General features: G+C 35.0%; 1 protein-coding gene across 6 annotated transcripts in view; it reads right to left on the bottom strand.

Moving 5' to 3' along the window:
* The window catches only part of ASB3 (ankyrin repeat and SOCS box containing 3), a 138,038-nt gene that overhangs the window by 15,631 nt on the left and 101,952 nt on the right, over positions 1-20,455 (bottom strand). For 5 of the 6 annotated variants that reach the window (XM_036750708.1, XM_036750705.1, XM_036750707.1 and 2 more), the window contains 3 exons: positions 19,888-20,065; positions 16,274-16,471; positions 5,251-5,508 (listed from right to left, as the gene is read on the bottom strand). In XM_036750708.1, coding sequence (XP_036606603.1) covers positions 5,251-5,508; positions 16,274-16,471; positions 19,888-20,065 — 634 coding nt within the window. The remainder of the gene's footprint in view (positions 1-5,250; positions 5,509-16,273; positions 16,472-19,887; positions 20,066-20,455) is intronic. The other variant, XM_036750709.1, reaches the window with a different exon arrangement.

Raw genomic sequence — 20,455 nt, 5'->3', positions numbered from 1 at the left:
GGGTGGGGATTTACTTGACACAGGCAGACCCACCAGTATTTTATCTCAATAGCGCAGGCATGTGATGACAAGGGCCAGCACCAGAGCGGTAACACTGTCAGAGGAGAGAAAGAGGCATATTCAAGAGATGTTGCAAAGGTGAAATTAACAGACTTTGGCGACAGATTGAATATAAGGGATGAGAAAGAGTGAAAAGAGGAGGAGGAAACCTAAGTTGTAAGCCTGGGAGCCTGGGAGGATGGTGTTGTCCTTGATAGTAATAGGAAAATTGGGAGGTGAGGAGAGATAATGAGTTGTTTTATACATGTTGAGTTTAAGATGACTATTGTATATATGTTTGGAGATATCTAAAAGGTAGTTGAAAGTGTGAGACTGGAGGACAAAAGTTTAGGGCAGGATAGGTAGATTGAGAATCATTCATCAGCACAGAAATGGCAATTAAGTCCATGGAGCTAATGAAATTACCAAGTGAATACAGAGAGAGAAAAGAAGGCCTAGGATAGAACCCTATGAGTCACCTAGGGTTAGAGGGCATAATCTGGAGAAGGATCCCGCAAAGGAGACTGAGAAGAAGCAATCAGATAGGTAGGAGGAGAACCTGGGGCAAGAGGTATCCCAAAAACCTACAAAGAAGAGAGCATCAAGAAGGAGAGGGAGATCAACAGTGTCAAAGGCTTCAGATATCAGGGAGAATGAAGATAGAGAAAAATCCATTGTATTTGGTAACTAAAAGACCACTGGCAACTTTGGAGAGAGTGGTTTCAGTGGAATGGCAAGGTCAGAGCTGGACTGTAAGGGCCTAAGAAAGAGAGAGGAGAGAAAGTGGAGGTACCTATGGTAAACAGCCTTCTTCAATAGCCACAAAGAACAGAAAAGATATAGGACAACAGTTAACCAGGATGGAAAGATCAAGTGAGGGTTTTTTGAGGATGGGGGAGACAGGGGCATGTTTTTAGGCAATAGGGAAGAAGCTAATGTCTATCCAAAATATTACACACAGTCTGGACAGTAAGCATTCATCTACTTGCTTTTTCTTAGATAAATAGTTAATCCAAACTCTCCTGATTTATGAATCTCATTTATTAGACTGCAATGTACCAGGGCTCAGTGCAATGAACACGATGTTATTTACAACCAGAAGTATCTGGAGGACCTCACCATTTAAAGGAAATCTCTCTTCCATTCTGAATCTACATTGGATCTTTTACGTGACAGTGGCAAATACCATTAGCAAAAATGAAGGTCTCTTTTATGCTTTGCCTGATGTTAAGACCAGAGTCATCAATGAGAGTTTTTTCTATTGTTATGTGTTTCAAGGAATCTTGTATATTTTCAATTCATACACAGGAGACATCTTATTGAAAGACAGTCTTTAAGGTGTCTTTTTGTTCTACTAAATACAGTGGGGATTTTTTAACAGTCAATAACCAATAAAACACACACAGTGGGATTATGTATTTTCTACACTTTTCAGTCAATTGTGTGAGGCTAAAGATGTATTCTACTGTGGACTATCACTTGGCAAAGGTTTTCTAATACCCTCATCAAGGATTCCCTTTATGCATGTATATTATTCTTTTAAAAATTTTGTCCTAGATGATTAAATAGGCATATGTCAGGGATAGTTACCAATGTTTTTTCGGTAGCCTTTATGGGGGTAAAGGGAGATTAAGGCTAGAGATTTTTTTCCACTTTTTCCCAAACTTCTCCTTTTTTGAGACACCCTGAAAATCAATCCTTCAGTGACTTCACAAATGTGTCACTTCCAGCATGGTTCTCCTCTGCATATACTTGGTCTCATTTAGCTATCTTCTTTTCTCATCTTTGTTATTTTCAATGCCATTTCTAGTTTCTCAATAAGCCTGTCCAGAACTATGATAATAGAGTTCAATTATGGTGGCTCTATTGTCCTTGATGGTAAGAATAATTTGTTTTAAAAATTCATGCAGATAAAGTCCCTTAGGATGGCTTAAGTTTAGTTGAGTCTCCAGACAAGCTTTCTTTAAACTGGTTTTACCCTCCACTGCTTTTCTCTCTCTCTCTTTTTTTAAACAAAGAACTGCTGCTCAATATCAGTATCTGTTGCATCCCATCAGACAATGTAAGCTGCTTGGAAGTAAGAACTGTTTCACTCTTTGAATTTGTATCCTCAGTGCCTAGCACAATGCCTGACACTCAGAAAGAGCTTAATGAATGCTTATTGATTGATCATCCTCTCCAAAAGACTTTAAGACAAGCTCATATTTTAAACTGGCATTGCCCTTTACCACCATACTGCCCAGTCTGGCAGATAAGTCGAGTTTAATGACTAGGCCCTTTATATGCTCTTCTGGTGTAGTGACTGATGCTGATGTACTTTTAACCACTATCTTACTAAATAATATCTTATTTTTCACCAGTAACTTGTCTAAATGTGACAGACTGAAGTTGTTTTACTTGAAAGCCATGTTTTGTTCTCATTGTATTCTTTCTTCTAGCTTTGCATTAATTTTGTTCATTGTGCTAAAAGATTAGCGGTCTAACTGTACACAGAAAACTGATTTAGGAATGACTCACAAATCAATAATGAGTTATTTCCTGTTAAAATATTAGCTAAAATATGAGCAATTTCATTTCCTTTGTAATGTCACTAGGTGTTCACAATGTACAGAACCTTCTGAATCTTTTCTTAAAGAAACTTTCCATGAAAAATAAGTATTCTGTCTCTCATGTTCCTCACCAATGATTATAATTTCCAACACCATCCTCACTGATTCCCATCTTTTTATCAAATTAATCAACCAATAAGCATGGCCACTGAAGTACCTTGTAACCTGAGATATATGATCCTAAGATCCTTGTTATTAAGTGCCTATTATATGCCATGCACCATGTTAAGCACTGAAAATACAAATATGAAAATGAAATGAGTATCTGAGTCTTTTGTCCTAAAAACAATCCGCAAGGCAAAAGTCTGTTGAGGGTAAGAAGTCTGGCATTTGAGGCACAACTGTTAGGCTGGGGTATGGAAGTAAGGATTTAATGTCTAAACCTCAGGCCCTGTATCATGCACTGATGTCTTGAAGGCATTTATTGAGATCTTTATAATTTCTCTACCTATTCAAAGAATCATGAAATCAAAGAATATACGACTTGGAAAGGAGCTCAGAAGTTCTCCGGGTCACACCATACCCAAAAGGAATTCCATTTATTACACTCCTGCCAAGAGGTCATCCAGTATCTTTTTGAAAATCTCCATGAAGGGAAAACCATCCACACCTTGGGGCAGATCATTCCTCTTTTAGATAGCTTCTAATTTTTAGGAAGTTTCTCCTGATATCAAACTTCAATGAATCTATTTGCAATTTCCTTTCCATACTCTCTTAGGTCTAATCCCTCTTCTACCTAGCAGATCTTCAAATAAGTGAAGACGGCAGTCATGTCCTCTATGTCTTCTCTTCTCTTGGCTCAACATCCCCCAGTTCTTTCAACTGATTCTTATATATCTTGCCTTCAAGGCTTTTCATCATCCTGACTGCCCTCCTCTGGATGCTCTCCAGCTTATCAATGTTCCTTTCAAACTTTGTTTTCAGAATTGAGCACAACAACCCAGATGCAGTCTGACTAGAGCAGAGTATGGACAAACTATCACTTCCTTATTCCTAGAAGCTATGGTCCTCTTAATAAAGCCCAATTATATTAACTTTAGGAGTTGTCACATCATACTTATATTGGGTTTGCAGTCAACTAAAAGCCCCAGGTCTTTTTTTATACAAACCTAGACAAACATTGTCCTAGATTCTTATCCATTCCACGATGAGGTATCATTACAAGATTTTCTGGACTTTTGTAATGAAAAATGGTAGTCAAAATACTGTTACAATATTAGTCATAAATAAAACAAAAATATGAAAAGAATCCTTATTTAGCTTTGATGCTTGAAAGTATATGGCTAGCCTTCTCCAGGCTCAAGTTTCTCCCACCTCTAATTCATCCTCAACAAAGCTGCTAAAGTCATTTTCCTAAAGAAGTAGTCTAACCATGTCACTCGCTTAAATAAACTCTAACAGTTCTTTACTGCTTCTATGATCAAGTCTTCTTTAACGTTTATAGCCTTTCACAACCTGGCTCTAACCTACCTTTCCAACCTTATTATACATTATCCCACTCCTCTCCTCAGTTTCAGGTCCAACTAAACTGGTCTTTTTGCTATTCTTCACATATATTCTGTCTCTTGGATGGAATCCTCCTCCTTGGAGCATTTTTACTGGTTATCCTCCATGCTTAGAATGCACTTCCACCTCACCTCCACTTCTCAGAATTCTTATTTCCTTCAAAACCCCACTAAGCCAATACCTATGTGAAGCTTTTCCTGATCCCCCAAGCTGCCTTCAGTGCTCCCTTCAAAAAAAAATTACCTCATATTTATTCATGCATACTTATTTCTGTTTATGTTGCCTCTCTCCAATAGAATGTAAGTCCCTTGAGGACAGACATTTTTGTATTTCTATCCCCAATCCTTACCTGGTACAAAGAAGGTACAAAATAAATACTTATTGACTGACTAATTGGTTAGTTGGTTGCCTCTCCCAAAATTTTCCTTCCTTCTTTCAACAGTCCTAAAGTAGATTAGACCCATTTGCTTGCCTCCTCCAAATAACTAACCCCTTATCTAGACCAAGGAATATATTCTGGAGACTACTGCCCTCAGAGATGTTTATGAATGCTATTCCTGAACTGTTTAAACAAGAGCCAATTAGGTGTGTTGCTAAAAGCAGGCCCACTGGCAAATGACAGCTGACAGGAAGAAAAGAATCTTAACCACAAAAGCACAAAAAGTCACTTAATTACAAAAAGTCTTAAATACCTTAGTAATCCCTGAATAACTACATAGTACAATGAATGTTTATAACAATATTTTGTGATCACTACTTCAGAGATTAGAATTTTATGCCCTATTAAGTATCAAAAAATAAGACACTGTAAGGCCGGGATCTCCAAATGATCAATCATGGTAGACCGAATCATTATGCCCTCTCTTGAAGTCATTTCCAAGGAAGGGGTCCATGGCCCAAAGCTGCCACCATAGACCACCCATTCCCCCAAATTTCATGGTCATTTCACTGAGGCTCTTGGACTTTCATTGCACTCCACCCCTCTATTTTTTTTTCATCAGATTCCCCCAACATTAACTGATCTTGAAGATTTGGGGAAATAAAATGCAGTTCCTCCCCAAAGGTTGGGAGGTTCCTGCTTATGCTTATTCCTTACCAATAACTGCAGAGTAGATTGACTGGGTCGAATCCTGCTAATAGGAGTGATGGCAGCCATTCCTTGTACTTTGCTTGTGCTTTAACTGCATGCTTTATAAACTCAGACAAATGGTTCCATGTTCCCAATGGGCAGCCTTTTCTCAAGAAGTACCGAAATACCGAAAACTTCTCATACTTCAGACAGTACGCCAAATGCATTTCATTTAGCTGGACTCCATATTTCAGAAAAATATCCACCATTCCGAAGTGCCCGGAACTTCACCATAACAAAAGAAGATAATCTAATTAGAATAATAATGACACTTGGGAAAAAAGTGATTCTAACTACCATTGACAAAAACAAATTAAATCTTCTAACTATATGAGCTTTTGCAATAAAGATTATGCTTTTCCTCCTTTAATATAAAACATTTTCTTAACAAGGTTACTCTTTTTTAATCCTCTCATTAATTACTGAATAATGTATTCAATTTCTAAACTCTAAAGGTCAATTGGCTTGTACTAGGAAATTTGAAAGACTACACTTTCCTTTACCAACATCCTGAGTCAACTTCTCTCCTTTACTTAAGAAGTTTTTGAAATGGAAAACTAAGCAGAAAAAACTTTGAATCTAGGAACCAATGACAAATTTATAGCTTTAATTTTTAAATTAATTTTATTATTCAAATACTGTAAAAAAAAGAAAACAGTGCTGACTGATAAAATTAAATTCTTACACATAAAATCTTGGAATAGATAAAGTAAATATAAAATACTGAAGTTCTGTCACATAAAACATTATAACTCTAAGAATTATTTATACAACTTTTAAATCAGTGTTTTAAGCAGCTAAATCCCTATGGTTATATTCAAAAAGCCACCTAATCCATGTAAATTTTTTATATCTACTTCAGTAAAATTCCAATTTGTGCTCTTCCTCATTTAAAAGATTAAATAGCACTGTCCAAACCATTAACTATTGATCATTCTCACAGAAATTATTAAAGGGAAATACTTTATGATTCAACAGATTTGGTATAAATTAATGATAACGTGGCCATTGTTTAATTACATATAGTTTTCCATTTAAATAATTCTGCAGTAGGATGTGGCTTCTAAATAATCATCATCATATACCTATGCTAACTGTCCTATCTAAATCAACCATTCTGAATACAATTAACTAGGTTCTCATCTTACCCAGAGCTAAAGCAATATATGTCAATCAATCACTGAAGATATGTTCCAATAAATATGGAACAAAACTATATGATAAATCCAAGTCATTTATTCACTAGAAAGCTTATATATGCTATAGGAGACCTGACATAGCATATTTTGGCTATTCGTCAGATGCATTTATACACGTTCAATTCACAAAAAAGATCAGTTCATGCCTCCAGTAATTTACAACTATCTAATAGTCTGAACACAGAAACAAGAGTTATATAACAAGCATAGTCAGAGAGATATCTTGACAGGAACAGGGCTGGGTTGCAGTAGGGGATAGATGAGAGTATCTTCATGTTTGGTCCTCCTAAAACACTCTTTTATCTGAAGTGAAATAAATTTAACCTAAATGACCACCTAGTGGCATTTTCACTTCAACAAAGCAAAACCAGCAGCCTATTTCAAAATCCAGTACAGTACCTACCTAGGATCAAGAGTCTGATGACAAGGTTAAAAAGACTAACCCTTTCTAAAAACTGTGATAGGAACAAATATTCGTGTTCAACTTACTGAAACACCAGAAATGTAGCAGTGACTACATAACTATATGAACTACTGTAAATATCTTTCATTTAAGTGTCATGGAAGTTGATCACTTCATGAAATACTCATATTAGCAAAATCAATCAAAAGAGAAACACTAGACAACTTATTTTCTAACTGGACATGTGATTTAATCAGTATAGGGAGTGCCTGCTCAATAACTTCCTCTACCAATGCAGCCTGGCACCTTCTCTGCAGCTGATGGTCTCAGACAGTTGCCTGGGACACTCGTAAGTTAAGGGGAGTGGTCAGGGTTACAGAACCAGTATGAATAAGAAGCAGGACTTGGACCCAGATCTTCTCAACTCTGAAACAAGCTCTCTATCTACTCTGGTACGTTGCTTCTCAGACAGACCATATACACTAAAATATTCATATTGTGATTCATCAGGGATAATAAAATCTCACCACCGGAGGCCTATGAAACATCAGTGTTATAATCTATATCTTTGATGATGGATTGCCAGTTACAGAATTAACTTTTCCAATTAACTCTAAATGAAATACTTTAATAATAATGGGCAAACCACCCAAACTCTCAGTTTGTTTTGTTTTTCTGTAAAAAAAAGGATATAATCATTCTTGTACTGTCTCATAGTGTTGTATCAGCTTGTCCTCAGTCTTTTTTTCCTCCATAAAAAAAAAAAAAAACAAAAACAAATACAAGCATTTAATAGGCAGATGCTAAGGAAAGCAAGCCAATTCTAGAAAAAATAAGAGTCTGGCCACCAGATGTAGACTCCAGATATAGGTTCTGTTTTCTTCTTATAACATGAACTACTAACTGCCCACACCATATCATAGAGTGGAAAATAAGTATTATCTAAATTTTAATTTTAAAAAATCGATTTCATCCACCTTCAACCCTTACAAAATATAGATAGAAATGGGTAGTTAGTTATCACTCTGAACATCAACAGTTCATTCAAATTCTGTGAAGCTGAGGCAGAGCACATACAACAAGTATGAGTCTAGGGGTTCATATAAGAGTATTTCTTTTACATATACAGAGAATAAAATTAACTCACTAAAAGAGACTAAAATAATATAAGCTGTTCAGAGAATAAGTAGGATCAAGATACTTAATAAAGTTAAAAGGTGGCTAATGAGGCAAGAGAAGAGTCTTGGATTTTTGTTTCTTTGCTTTTAAAAGGAACAATGAATAGGTCTTGCTCTCAGAATCATATGTTGCCATGTGTGTCTACGTTTTCCATTTCACAGGGAGACCAAGATACAATTCCCAAAGAGAAAGCACAGAATTTTGGGAGAAATCACATAAATCCTATTTAACAAAAAAAAAATTCAATATTAAAAAAAAGTTTTTTTGAAAAGGTGAAAGAGAAAAAGGAGAAATTGGTCATTTTAGATGGATCACAAAACATAGAGCTGGATGGGACCTTAGACTCATTTAGTCAGCTAGGTGGTGCTATGGATAGAGTGCTGGGCCTGGAGTCAGGAAGACCTGAGTTCAAAATTGGCTTCATACTAGCTGTATGACCCTGGGCAAGTCCTTAATCTCTGTTTGCCTCAGTTCCCCCAACTGTAAAATGGGGATAATAAAAACACCTACTTCTCAGGGTTGTTGTGAAGATCAAAAGAGACAATAATTGTAAAGGATTTACTATAGTGCTTGACACTTATTAGATTCTATATAAATGCTTATTCCCCTCCTAGTCAAAACCCTTCACTTTTACAGATGAGGAAACTCAAGTCTAGCATGGTGAAGGACATCATCGCATGTGGCAGAGCCAATGTATGAACCTGAGCCTTGTGATTCCTCACAGTGGGATCTTTCCATTCCATGATGTTCAGTATTTTATGTTAAATTGTTTTGATTGAATCCCCGGGACCTAGTGCAGTGCCTGGCACATAGTAGGTACTTAATAAAAACTTTGTGAAATGAACTGAATTAAATACTCAATTAACCAGCCATATACCAAAATGCGGCTGAAACGCCTAATGCTGGTCACTCAATAAGCTATATTAAATGAAAAATTACTCGAATAACTTTTAGCCACTCATCACATATGACATCTGATCTTAAACCACCAAACCTCTTGAAATTGCTTTTCAGTAACTTTACCAGTGTATAAATCAGAAAGTAAGAAAAGTTAAATTTTTAAAAAATAATTTTAAAGAATTGATTTTAGAAAGAAAAATTAGAATTTTTATAAAAAATAACTAAAATATTTTAAAAGTAGAAATTGCTTTTTACTTACTTGAATGTATGTTAGAAAGTTAAAAAAAATAAAAGTATAAAAATTAGTAGCACTTTAAAAAAATTAACTATATTTCACCACCAATCGTAGCCAATTTATGGCAAATGTTTTGACAGAAGTGGGGTGTGAACATTATGTGAGGCTTTTTTTAAAAACTGTGCTGATATTACTTAAAAATCATTTATTACTAACCTGTCTTTGGTGCAAGATTAGGATGCATGGAATACTTGTGAATATATGTTAAAATTGAATACCAACAATGCATGTGAGCTGAGAATTCTAGGCTCCCAGCTTGCAACGTGCAAGAGATAAGTGCATATCCATATACCACTGGTGAATACATTGCTGCTCTGTTTACCTTGTAAGCTGCATGATAACAGAATTACACCATGTGACAATTACACAATGAAAGGTTATAAAGCAATTTTGGACTGGAAAAAAAAACCCTCACAATACGATGTGACAATTATGTGGTGAAATACAGTAATTATTAAAAGTACAAACTGCTTTTTAATTATTTACTTGAATATATGTTAAAAAGTAAGAAAAGGAGAAGGCATCCTGAAGGCAGGGGCTATCTCATTTTTGTCTTTATATTACCAGCATCTACAAAATGCCTTACATATACGCTACTTAATAAATGTTTAATTGAACCAAAAACAAAAATTAACTGGCCACATCTATCACATGAGACTATGGCAAAATAAAACCCATCTTTTCTAGGTTTGTTTGGGTTTTGTTTTTTGCGGGGGAGGGGGCAGGGGGAGGCAATTTGATCAGTACCGGTTGAGAAGATAGATGAAATAATTTGACAAGCTCTGCCAGAGTTCAACTCTGTGGCCACATTCAGCCATGGTCTTTAGCAGAAGGTCAAACAACTCTGAAAAAGTTTCAACTTCCTTCTTTACCAACTCTAGTTGGAAGGCTCATTTAAAAAAAAAAAATTCCAATTCAGTTTGCTCATTTGTTCATTTAAGAAATTGCCTTCATGTCATTGCACCTGTTAATGTTTGACTGCAATGACATTAACCACTTTGGCTACATATCTGTATGTTAGTGGGGAAGACACTATTTCTCTTTAAGTTCCAAAGTACTAAAAAAAAAAAAAAAAAAAGGTTAAGGCCATTGCTTTAGGTGCTCCTCATTTCATAAGGATACTCAGGGGTCTTTCAGAATGTTAATCTGAGGCAAATTTAAAGTTAGATGGATAAGTTTAATAAGGGGAGAAAACTAGAGAATCAAATGAGATATCTGTAAAGTGTTTAGTATAGTGCCTGGCACATAGAAGACATTATAGAAATGCTAGCAATTACGATTATTATTAAAAATTGAGATTCTAACTCAAGGAGGCAAATCTTACCTCATACAAATCACTGAGATTCATGCCTGGAATATTCAACAATTTAATTCAACAGGCATAAAGCACCATGCTTATTGGAGATGGAATAAGTACTGGGAATACAAAGACAAAAACAAAATAACCTCTGCCCTCAAGGAGCTCATATTCTACTGGGTGGATACAACATATACAAACCTAAGTTGGGGAGGAGGAACTAACAACTAGAGGAACCAGGAATGGTCTCTCAGAGGACATAGCAATTGGGCTCAGCCTTGTAGTGAGAGAGAAGTTGCAAAAAAGCAAAAATGAGAAGGGACACCATTACTGGAGTGAAAACTTGTGAAAAGCCATGCATGCAGGAGATAGAATGTCACATCCAGAGAACATCACATAGGTCAATTTGGCTAAAACAAAAGTTATCAAAAAGGAACAGGATAGCTAGAGTGAGGCAGGGTGGAGAGTAGGGAAAGAAATAATCATTGTATATTAAGGAATCACTCTTCTAAGAACATCCAGGAACTCTAGGGCATAACTATAATAGAGAAGTATGGATGAAGATCAGTGGAGGCAGAAATAAAGAGTTTTGGAAATAAATCACAAGGGTGGCACAAACACATGAGACAGTACTAGTAGGGAATTCCAAATCATCCAGACATATTCTGAAGCTCTCTCTGCCAAGAGCAGAACAGCCAATAATTTAGTTGCCTTAATGATAACTTCATCCTTCAAAAAGTGTCAGAACCAACAAAAAGAGAATACTTGGGATCTGTCACCAACAAGGAGACACTACGGTTGAAATTAGGGGAACTTTGGAGGGATGTTGACCACTCCATATTTGAGTCTGTGACAGAGAAAACAAAAATCTAGGAATAGTTATATAACCTAGATTTGAGAGAACACATTTCAGAAAGTTCAGAGGAACGATGGGTAGGATCCCAAGGATTTTTATAGGAGAAGTCAGCTCAGGAAGGTTGGAAAGCTCTCAAAAATGAAATTCTGATGACACAAAGAGAATCACTTCCAGTGGGAGAATCAAAAAAGGGAAACTGCCTAAAGACATGGTAAAGATGTAAAAAAAAAACACCTCACAAAAATAACCTATATTTAAACACACACACACACACACACACAGCTATTTGACCCTAAGCAGTCGCAACTTCTCAGTATTCTAGACCAACTCTCTTAAGATTATAAGTTGCAAGGAAGATGGCAAGGAAGGTAGACAGTTTCCTCATTGGGGAGTTTCCTACCAGAAGTCAGCAAACTATACTTATTTGGCCCACTCCTGTTTTTGTATGGCCCACAAGCTAATTATAGTTTTGCATTTTTAAAAGCAATAAAATCTTATTTTAAAAAATAAAAACCATTTTTAGCTCAGGGACCATAAAAAACACAGGACCATACTCTGTCGACTGACCTCTCCCCTATACCTTGAAATCACAAGTCCAAGCCCTATCTCAAAATTTAGAAAATTGAAGCAAGAACTAAAGATGAATAACAAAAGAATGGTATGGTCTTGAATAAACAGCATAAAAAAAAGTTTTGAATGAGTTGGGACTAAAAAGAAAGCTAAAGAGAACAAAAAGCATTTTAAAACAATACTAAAAAAAGATAAAGGATCAAAGAAGGGATAAGAGTACTGCTTGAGATGATTAAAAAAACATGAGTGAATGCAGAGCTAATTGCTTCTTAATTTTGGAGAATTATTTTTGGACTGAAAAAGAAAGAACAGATAAGATTAATAAAGAGTTGATATCCACTATAAATAAGGTGATCATAAGAGAACACCCCATTGCCTTTGATGACTCAACATCACCTGTTCCAGATGAATGACATCCTCAGGTAATGAAAGAATGGAGAGATGACTGCTGAGCCATGATGACTAATGAGCTTCTAAAGATGACAGAAAATGAAACGAGGTACCCTAGGACTGGAGATTTTCAAAAGAGGGAAAACAAGAGTTTGCAAACTATAGAGCCTAACGTCATTTCCTAATAAAATTCTAGATCATAGTGTTAAAGTGATGATGAATGAATTTCTAGAAAAGGAGGTTGAAATCATAACAAGGTAGCATAGCTCCATCAAAAAAAGATCATTTCAGATGAATTTTATGTCCTTTTTTGATAGGATAATTTTGATGGGGTAATTAGGAATGGGAGATTCTGTAAACACAGTTCACCTGGATTTTAGCAAATATTTGAGAAAAGTTTTTCATGCTATTCTTCTGGAAAAGACGGAAAAGTATGAGATAGAATTGTGACCAGGGAGAGTCAAGACCTGGTTGTATGGTCAGACTTTATGAGCAGTCAATAATGGTTTAATATCAGCTAAGAAAGGTCTCCAGTATGGTGTCCCAAGGAATTGTGCTTGAACTTGTGCTGTTTAACAGAGGACCAGAGATTCAGAACTAAAAGGGACCTTAAGTCACCAAGTCTAGCTCATCATTTTACAAATATAAAGAGGGGTTATTTGTCCAGGTGACAGAGCTAAAAAACAGCAAAGTACCGGATTGAATCTCAGAAATGAAAATTGCCTTTCTATACTTTAGTATATAGCAGTTCTCCAAAGTTTCTGCAGCTCCCTGGGGTTCATGAGACCTTCTGGAAGCTCTATGAAGTCAAAACTATTTTTATAATAATACCATTGATGTTATTTGCCCTTTTTGACTCTCATTCTCTCACAAGTAAACAGGGGAGTTTTACAGAGGCTACATGATCTGAGAATGAAAGATTTAGCTGCAAACATTAAGACTGAATTAATATCTCATCTACAGAACTGAATGTCTGCCTTCCTAATGGATGAATCTACAGACACAGCTGGACACACTGTTTTGCTTGCATCCATCAGGTATTAGAACTAAGTGATTCATCAAAGATCTTCTTTTACATGAGTGCTTGACAACAAACACAAGTGGTGCTGAAATATTCAAAGTGTTGAGTGTGAGTGTTTGTGTGCGTGTGTATTTTTTAATCTCACGGTTAATCCTGGAACAATCATGCTCACAATTGCACTTGATGATGTGAAAACTGCTGGCACACAAATCACAAGGCAGTGGCACCTAACTATACAAGTGGTATAGAGTAAACGAATAAAAGAAAAAAGTGCCAGTGTTTAAGGGAAACATTCTCAGGTGGAATGTCCTTGATGAAGTAATAAAGATGATTAATTTAATCCAATCTCAGCCCTGAATGGGCATCATTTTTAATATTCTGTATGATAAAAGAGGAAGCTTACCTAAAGCACTTCTGCTGCCTCCTAAGGTCTGCGGGTTCTCAGGGAAAACATGTGGGTAACTGTCTGGGTTGTGAGCTGAACTGACCACTCTTCATGAACACCTTGTTTACTTGGAAAAATGACTGACAAACTATAATTATTCATTCTTGGAGATCTGGCAGGCATTTTCTTGAAAATGAACAAAGTGAGTTGAAGAAAACAACCAACAGTATTTGTTACCAATGATAAAATTTGAGCTTTAGGGAGAAAATTAGAGTTTTGGAAAACTTGAATCTGCCACTGTGAGCTTGACAGTTTCCCAATGATTAAAGACTTTTCTGTTAGGATCAGTGATGATATTAATCAATCTGATTTATTTATATTATAAAATGAAATGTGTCAACACTTGGAAGATTTGCATAACTCAGTGACCCACTATTTTCCAAATGATAATGCATGATGCTAGAAAGTTATGTGTGGTAAAAGATCCAATCAGAGGGCAAAACAATGGATTTTAATGACTGAGCACAAAAAGCTCAATGATATGGTTTCAGAGTCCACATTGCAACTAACCTTTAAGAAACTATTTATCAAGTTTTGGTGTCGTATCAAAGAAGAATATCTACAATTACCTGGAAAGGAGATTAAAATACTCTTCCATTTTTCTAACTACATATCTATGTGAGGTCAGGATTTTGTTCATATAATTCAATCAAAAAAACATATCACAACAGATTGAATGTAGAAGCAGATATAAGAATCCAGCTGTCTTCCATTAAACTGGACATTAAAGAAATGTGTAAAAATGTAAAAACTTGAAACTCTTCTCACCACTTTTTTTTGTTTTAAAAAGAAGTTATTCTTCATGAAAAAGTTACTTATGTTAATATCTTCTTAAAAAGCAAGTCTGACTATGTTATCCTCACCACCATTCAATAAACTCCAGTGACTCCTTATTGCCTCTAAGATCAAATATAAATCCTCTATTTGGTCTTTAAAATCCTTTATAACCTGGCCCCTTCCTACTTTTCCAGTCTTCTTATTATATGTTACAGCCACTCACACACTCTGATCAAGTGACACTGGCTTCCTTACTATCCCTCACACATGACATCTAATCTCCCAACTCTAGGCATTTTTCACTTCGTATGTCCTCTATACATCTGAGATTTTCTCCCTCCACATCTCCTGGCTTCCTTCAAGTCTCAGCTAAAATCTCACTTTCTGCAAGAAGCCTTTCCCAGTTCTCCTTAAACTTAGTGCCCTCCCTCTGAGACTACCCTCAATTTACCCTGTATATAGTTTGTTTTTATATAGTATTTTGCATGCTGTTTCCCCCATTAGACTGTAAGCTCCTTGAGAGCAGAGACCAGTGTTTTTTTCACTTTCTTGTATCCCTGGCACTTCGCACAATGCCTGGCACATGGTAGGCACTTTAATAAATGCTAGTTAGAACTAACTGACATAATGGGTTCATTATTATTATTTTAAAATGGATAAATAAAAAAATTTCATTTCTAATACAGCAAATACTGATATATAGAACCACATAAACAAGAGCTATTTGAGGTCATTCAAGTACAAAGGGATCTTGAAACTAAAAAGTTTGGGAATTGCTGCCTTAGTAGTCTTCTTATGATGCTGTCACTCCTTCTGCCACCCCACCCATCCAAAAAAAAAAAGTCATTTGGTAGTTAATATTTCAATAATGAGCCATCCCTTGGTACTACTTTCAAAGATCAGAGGAGATATAGGTGAAAACAAGAATGATATTTCTTACATTCTTCTAAGTCTTTGGTTTTAATACTATCATTAAACATTAGCCAGCTTCACAGATAAATATTTGTCAAAGGCCAATGAAAACTTTAGTTTAAATAATACTTAATATTTAAATATTTAATATGTAGTCAAATATTTCATGTATTTGTGTGCTTCAGGTTAAGGGAGGCTATCAAAACAAATTTTGTGAAAGAGAATTTTTTAAAAAATTCAACTGCAATGGCTAGTATAAGAGCATATATAGAAGCTTCAATAAAAATCTTTTTTATTGTTGAAAAAAATTCTTAGCAATTATAAAGCTTTCTCCCTAATTTATGAAATCACATTGTAAAAATTAACCCTTTTTGAGAAAAAACCCCTAACATGGTCACTGCCTCTGAAAATACTTGGTAAAAATCCTATTTAAATTTCTATAATGTCTTAAAGAACAAGGAAATCAGACCAAAAGCACCTAAAGCTATTTTAATATAATAAAAGTGTTTTTTAAAGTTTAATAGTGAAGCTATATTAAAAATACAACTGAATCTAAAGCAGGAATTGAAAATGTTATCCTACTATTATCATTTTTATAGCTTGAAAGAGATAAATGCTTCATGGAAAGATCACTTTACAATTTAGTTATTAATAACAAAATTAAACTTTATCATGAAAGCACGAAAATAACTTTGGAACACAACTCAGTATGAAAAAATAAGGAAAACAGCATCAAATATACATACTCCCTTTGGAAGACCATACACATGGGAGAACTGCATCCAAAGACTAGACCTGGTTGGGCATCTGGGCTGTAGCCATTTTTAAGTAACATTTCTAGGCAATCTTCATGACCTTCAAACACTGCTGAGTATACAGGACTCACTTTGTCCGGACCAGTGTCACAAATTCTATCAGTAATTGGTATTAGCAAATCCAAGATTCTGCAAATACATGAATTTATGAACATTTTAAAACACAAGAGGGGAAAATTGGTATTTTTCTAACATATGTTACCAGTAGCATCATCCTTCATCCCTCATTATACACAGTAACTGCTACATAGTAGTCATGTAATATTGAAAAAAATCACTTAAAACTCTTTGGTTATCTCAGTTTCCTTAATTGTAAAATTACCAAATAATCTCTTAGATTCCCTTCCTGCTATAATGGTCTAAGGTTCTACTTTGTGATGAAAGATATCCATTTACTCAAAAAATACATACATCTATTTTGCACAAAGGTTTATATGTATATCTTAAGCCAAATCTCGTTAATTATAATTTACTTTTAAGGGCAGTATTTTAAGTCTTTTTCACTAGCATCTCTTGTTGAAAAATTAAAAACACATTTTGAGTCAAATCTTTTATCTAAAGTTCTAGGAAATAACTTAAAATATCACAATAGCCAAGTACTAACGTATTATTAAGTTTAAAATTCCTTTTTACTCTTACAGGTACCAAATAAAGTTGTATTTCTGAATTAATAAATGTTTTTAAATGATGATAATTACTAAGGAGTAGTTTTTATTTTCAACACAGGAAAATAATTATTGATGAAATGAAATCAATTTATTCTCATTTCAAAATTTCTGCTCATTTTTATTATTCAAATTGTTCCATCCTGTGCAAGAGATATAGTCCCCTTAAGTTCTGAGACGGTTTAGAAACAAGCCAATGCCTGAGGCAATTATTAATGAAAAACCCTACAGTTTATGGAAATTTTAAAATTTCACTAAACAGCAGGAAGCAAAAAAAAAAACAGCTGAGATATTATAAAGGTAAGATACCTCCTCTGAAAGGCAAAACACAAATATGGTTTTCTCTTTGTTTCTTTCATGTAAAAGAAGGATAGCAGGAAATTTTCAGCAGAACTTGAAATTTAGTGGGAGAACTAACTCAAAAACAGGATATGAAAGATAAAATCTCAGAGAAAAATTATTTCTTAAGCCTCAACTAGAGTTGAGGACAAAAGCCAGGACAGCTCTGATACTAGTTTAAGATTCAAATTGAGTTAGAAAAACAACTGTATATAAGACATGTTACAATAAACTAACAAGTATAAATTAATAATAATGAAAAATATACAGGGGATTCAGTCAAATTTATACAAATAAGAGCCTTTCCTCACTGATAAATGATTAAAGGATATAAACAAGCAACTTTCAGAGGAAGAAATCCAAGCTATCAATAGCCATAAGAAAAAAGGTTCTAAATCACTAAGAGAAAAGCAAATTAAAAAAATTCTGACATACTACCTCTCATGTATGACACTGACTAAGTTGATGAAAAAGGAAAAGATAGAGGGTGGGGAGCTAGAAGAAAACAGGTTTTTTAATGTACTGTTAGTACAGCTATTGGAACTAGCCCAACCAAACTGGAAAGCAATTTGGAACTATACCTAAGGGTTATTAAAATGTTATTTAAAAGGTTATTAAAAGCCTTTGACCCAGAAATAGTGCTGCTAGGTTTATACCCTAAAGAGTGATCTATACTATATACTGCTAGGTCTATATTCCAAAGAGGAAAAGGCCTCATTTGTACAAAAATAGTTACAGCAACTCTTTTTGTGGTGGCAAAGAATTTGAAGCTGAGGAGATACCCATAAATTAGGGAATGGCTTAACATATGAATATGTTGGAATACTATTGTGCTGAAAGAATTGATGAAGGGAATGGTTTCAGAAAAACCTAGGAAGATATAATGTTAATGGGATAATATGACCTTCTCTGCCCATTAAAGGCCTCACATGGAGCCCATTAAGAGAAGCTTGCTTAGGGGAGGCTTGCTTGTAGGAAGGCTTTCACACCTTTTGGTACTAAAGCTAATTAGGCACTGAGTCATGATGCCTTCTGGCTCTAAGCCTATTAGCCAAAAGTGTATATATACTCTGAGTTGGTATTTTGCTTTGGGGGTTTGCTTATGAGAAGGATCTTGTGATTCCCTGGTCCAGAGACTAAGTAGCCATATGTTCAGACTCCCCCGACTGCTCTGATGTAAAGGCTCTCTTGATCTAGTGGTATATGTAAAGTGTATAGCAATATTGCTTTGGTTCAGGTAGTCAGAGCCCTATCTGTTGGTTTAATTTCTCTGCTTGTATTTTCTCTGATGTTCAGGGGGTTGACTTTTCTCCTGAACTAGTGAATGTAATTAAAGAAGATTTTTGACCCCTTTAAAGTTGCTTCCTTTTAAAAGCAGATCAAAGAACCTGCTAGCGAGTCATCCTGGGTATACTACAGTGTTTGCTGCTACAGAAGATTGGTATAAACTAATGTGATGTGAAGGGAGCAGAACCTGAAAAACAATTTATACAACAATATAGTAAAGATAATCAACCTTGACAGACTAAGTAATTCTGATCAACACAATGACCAACCACAATTGCAAAGGACTTATGATGAAACATGCTATCTACCTCCAGACAGAAAGCTGATAGGACTCAGAATGCAGACTGAAGTAAATTTTCTTCCCTTTCTGGACATGGCTAATTAGGAAATCTGTTCTGCACGACTATACATACTTGTAATAGGTTTTGTTTTTCTTGCCTTCTCAAAGGATAAGGGATGAAAGGAAAGAATTTGGAACTGAAAATTAAATTAAAATTTTTTAAAAGAATGAATGAGAAATATATCAAATCAGAGATTATTTTTAAGTGTGCTCTTGAGTCTTATATTTAAATATAGTATTGGTTTAATGTTATTTAACTTTTCTAATTTTTTAAAAAAAAACATATTAATCTCTTTTACTCAGTCAAATATGCCTTCCTGCTTGCAATGGCTACTATACAATACTGCTCAGTGGTGCCAATATAACCAAATTTTAAGCAGGGAGAAGGAGTATGTGAGAGTCCCCGAGAGAGGAATCCACAAAACTGACTGTGAAGTGAAAGCTTTAGTATAACTGGATTTAAATTATTACTAACATTAATTATAAAAGACTTTCAGTCTTGCAATGATAAATCAAAGGGTCTTTGAGATCTGTAATTCAAAATTATTCAGTGTTGGAATATATGTGATTTTGCAGAAAACCAAAGTCTTTAATTTGTTTCAAGCTAACCACTACTCCCCCATTACTTCACAAACATTTACATATGCTAATACACATAGTCATACTCTTAGAAGGTTTCCTACTTTGACTATGATCAGAGGATGCAATATCCTACCAAAGTCTTTTCTAACTATAACCAAGGCAATCATTGCTAATAAGCTGATCATCCAAGGTAAATCATGTCATGTTAAAAGATAACAAATCATGACATTTCAGTCAAACAATCTGTTTTCTGTCTTCTGCTACTAGAAAAAATGTTCACTCTTTATTAATGTTTAATGATGAGACTTTCACTAGTCTTTTGGAGCACCTACCTTATATGACCCATTTGTGCAGCTGCATGAATAGGTAACTGCCATTTGTCCTCATTACAATAAAGATTGGCATCTGCCCCTTTAGAAAGTAAAAGCTCCACACAATTTGTGTGGCCCTCTTGTGCAGCAATGAATAATGGAGTAGCTTTGTCCATAGCTTGACAATTGACATTAGCACCTGATATTAAAAAAAATACACAATAGGTGATCATTACACAAACAATAACAAAAAATTACAACCAACATAAATTAAATTAATACTTATGCAGCAGGCACTAAAAAGTTTCAAGTGGCACAGCTGTTTTTGCTCACGGGTATTATTGTGCCATCATATTTTGCTAACTTGTTGATAATCACTTAAATTGCCCATGCTTTTATGGTAGTTTAAAAATAAATGATTAACACTCTAAAATTTCATTTGCACACTAAAACAGAAATCTTATTCATTAAAGAATCCATTTTATTCTAATTATTTCACCAAAAAGTACCATTTGGGAGCAATGATCATCAATTTTGAGGGGAAGACTATATCATCAAATACTAATAACAATGCTACTGACAGACTCAA

This window comes from Trichosurus vulpecula, chromosome 3 (genome assembly GCF_011100635.1).
Source record: "Trichosurus vulpecula isolate mTriVul1 chromosome 3, mTriVul1.pri, whole genome shotgun sequence".
NCBI lineage: Eukaryota > Metazoa > Chordata > Mammalia > Diprotodontia > Phalangeridae > Trichosurus > Trichosurus vulpecula.
The sequence above is the reverse complement of the archived record's forward strand: the minus strand, read 5'-3'. Positions and strand labels throughout refer to the sequence as shown.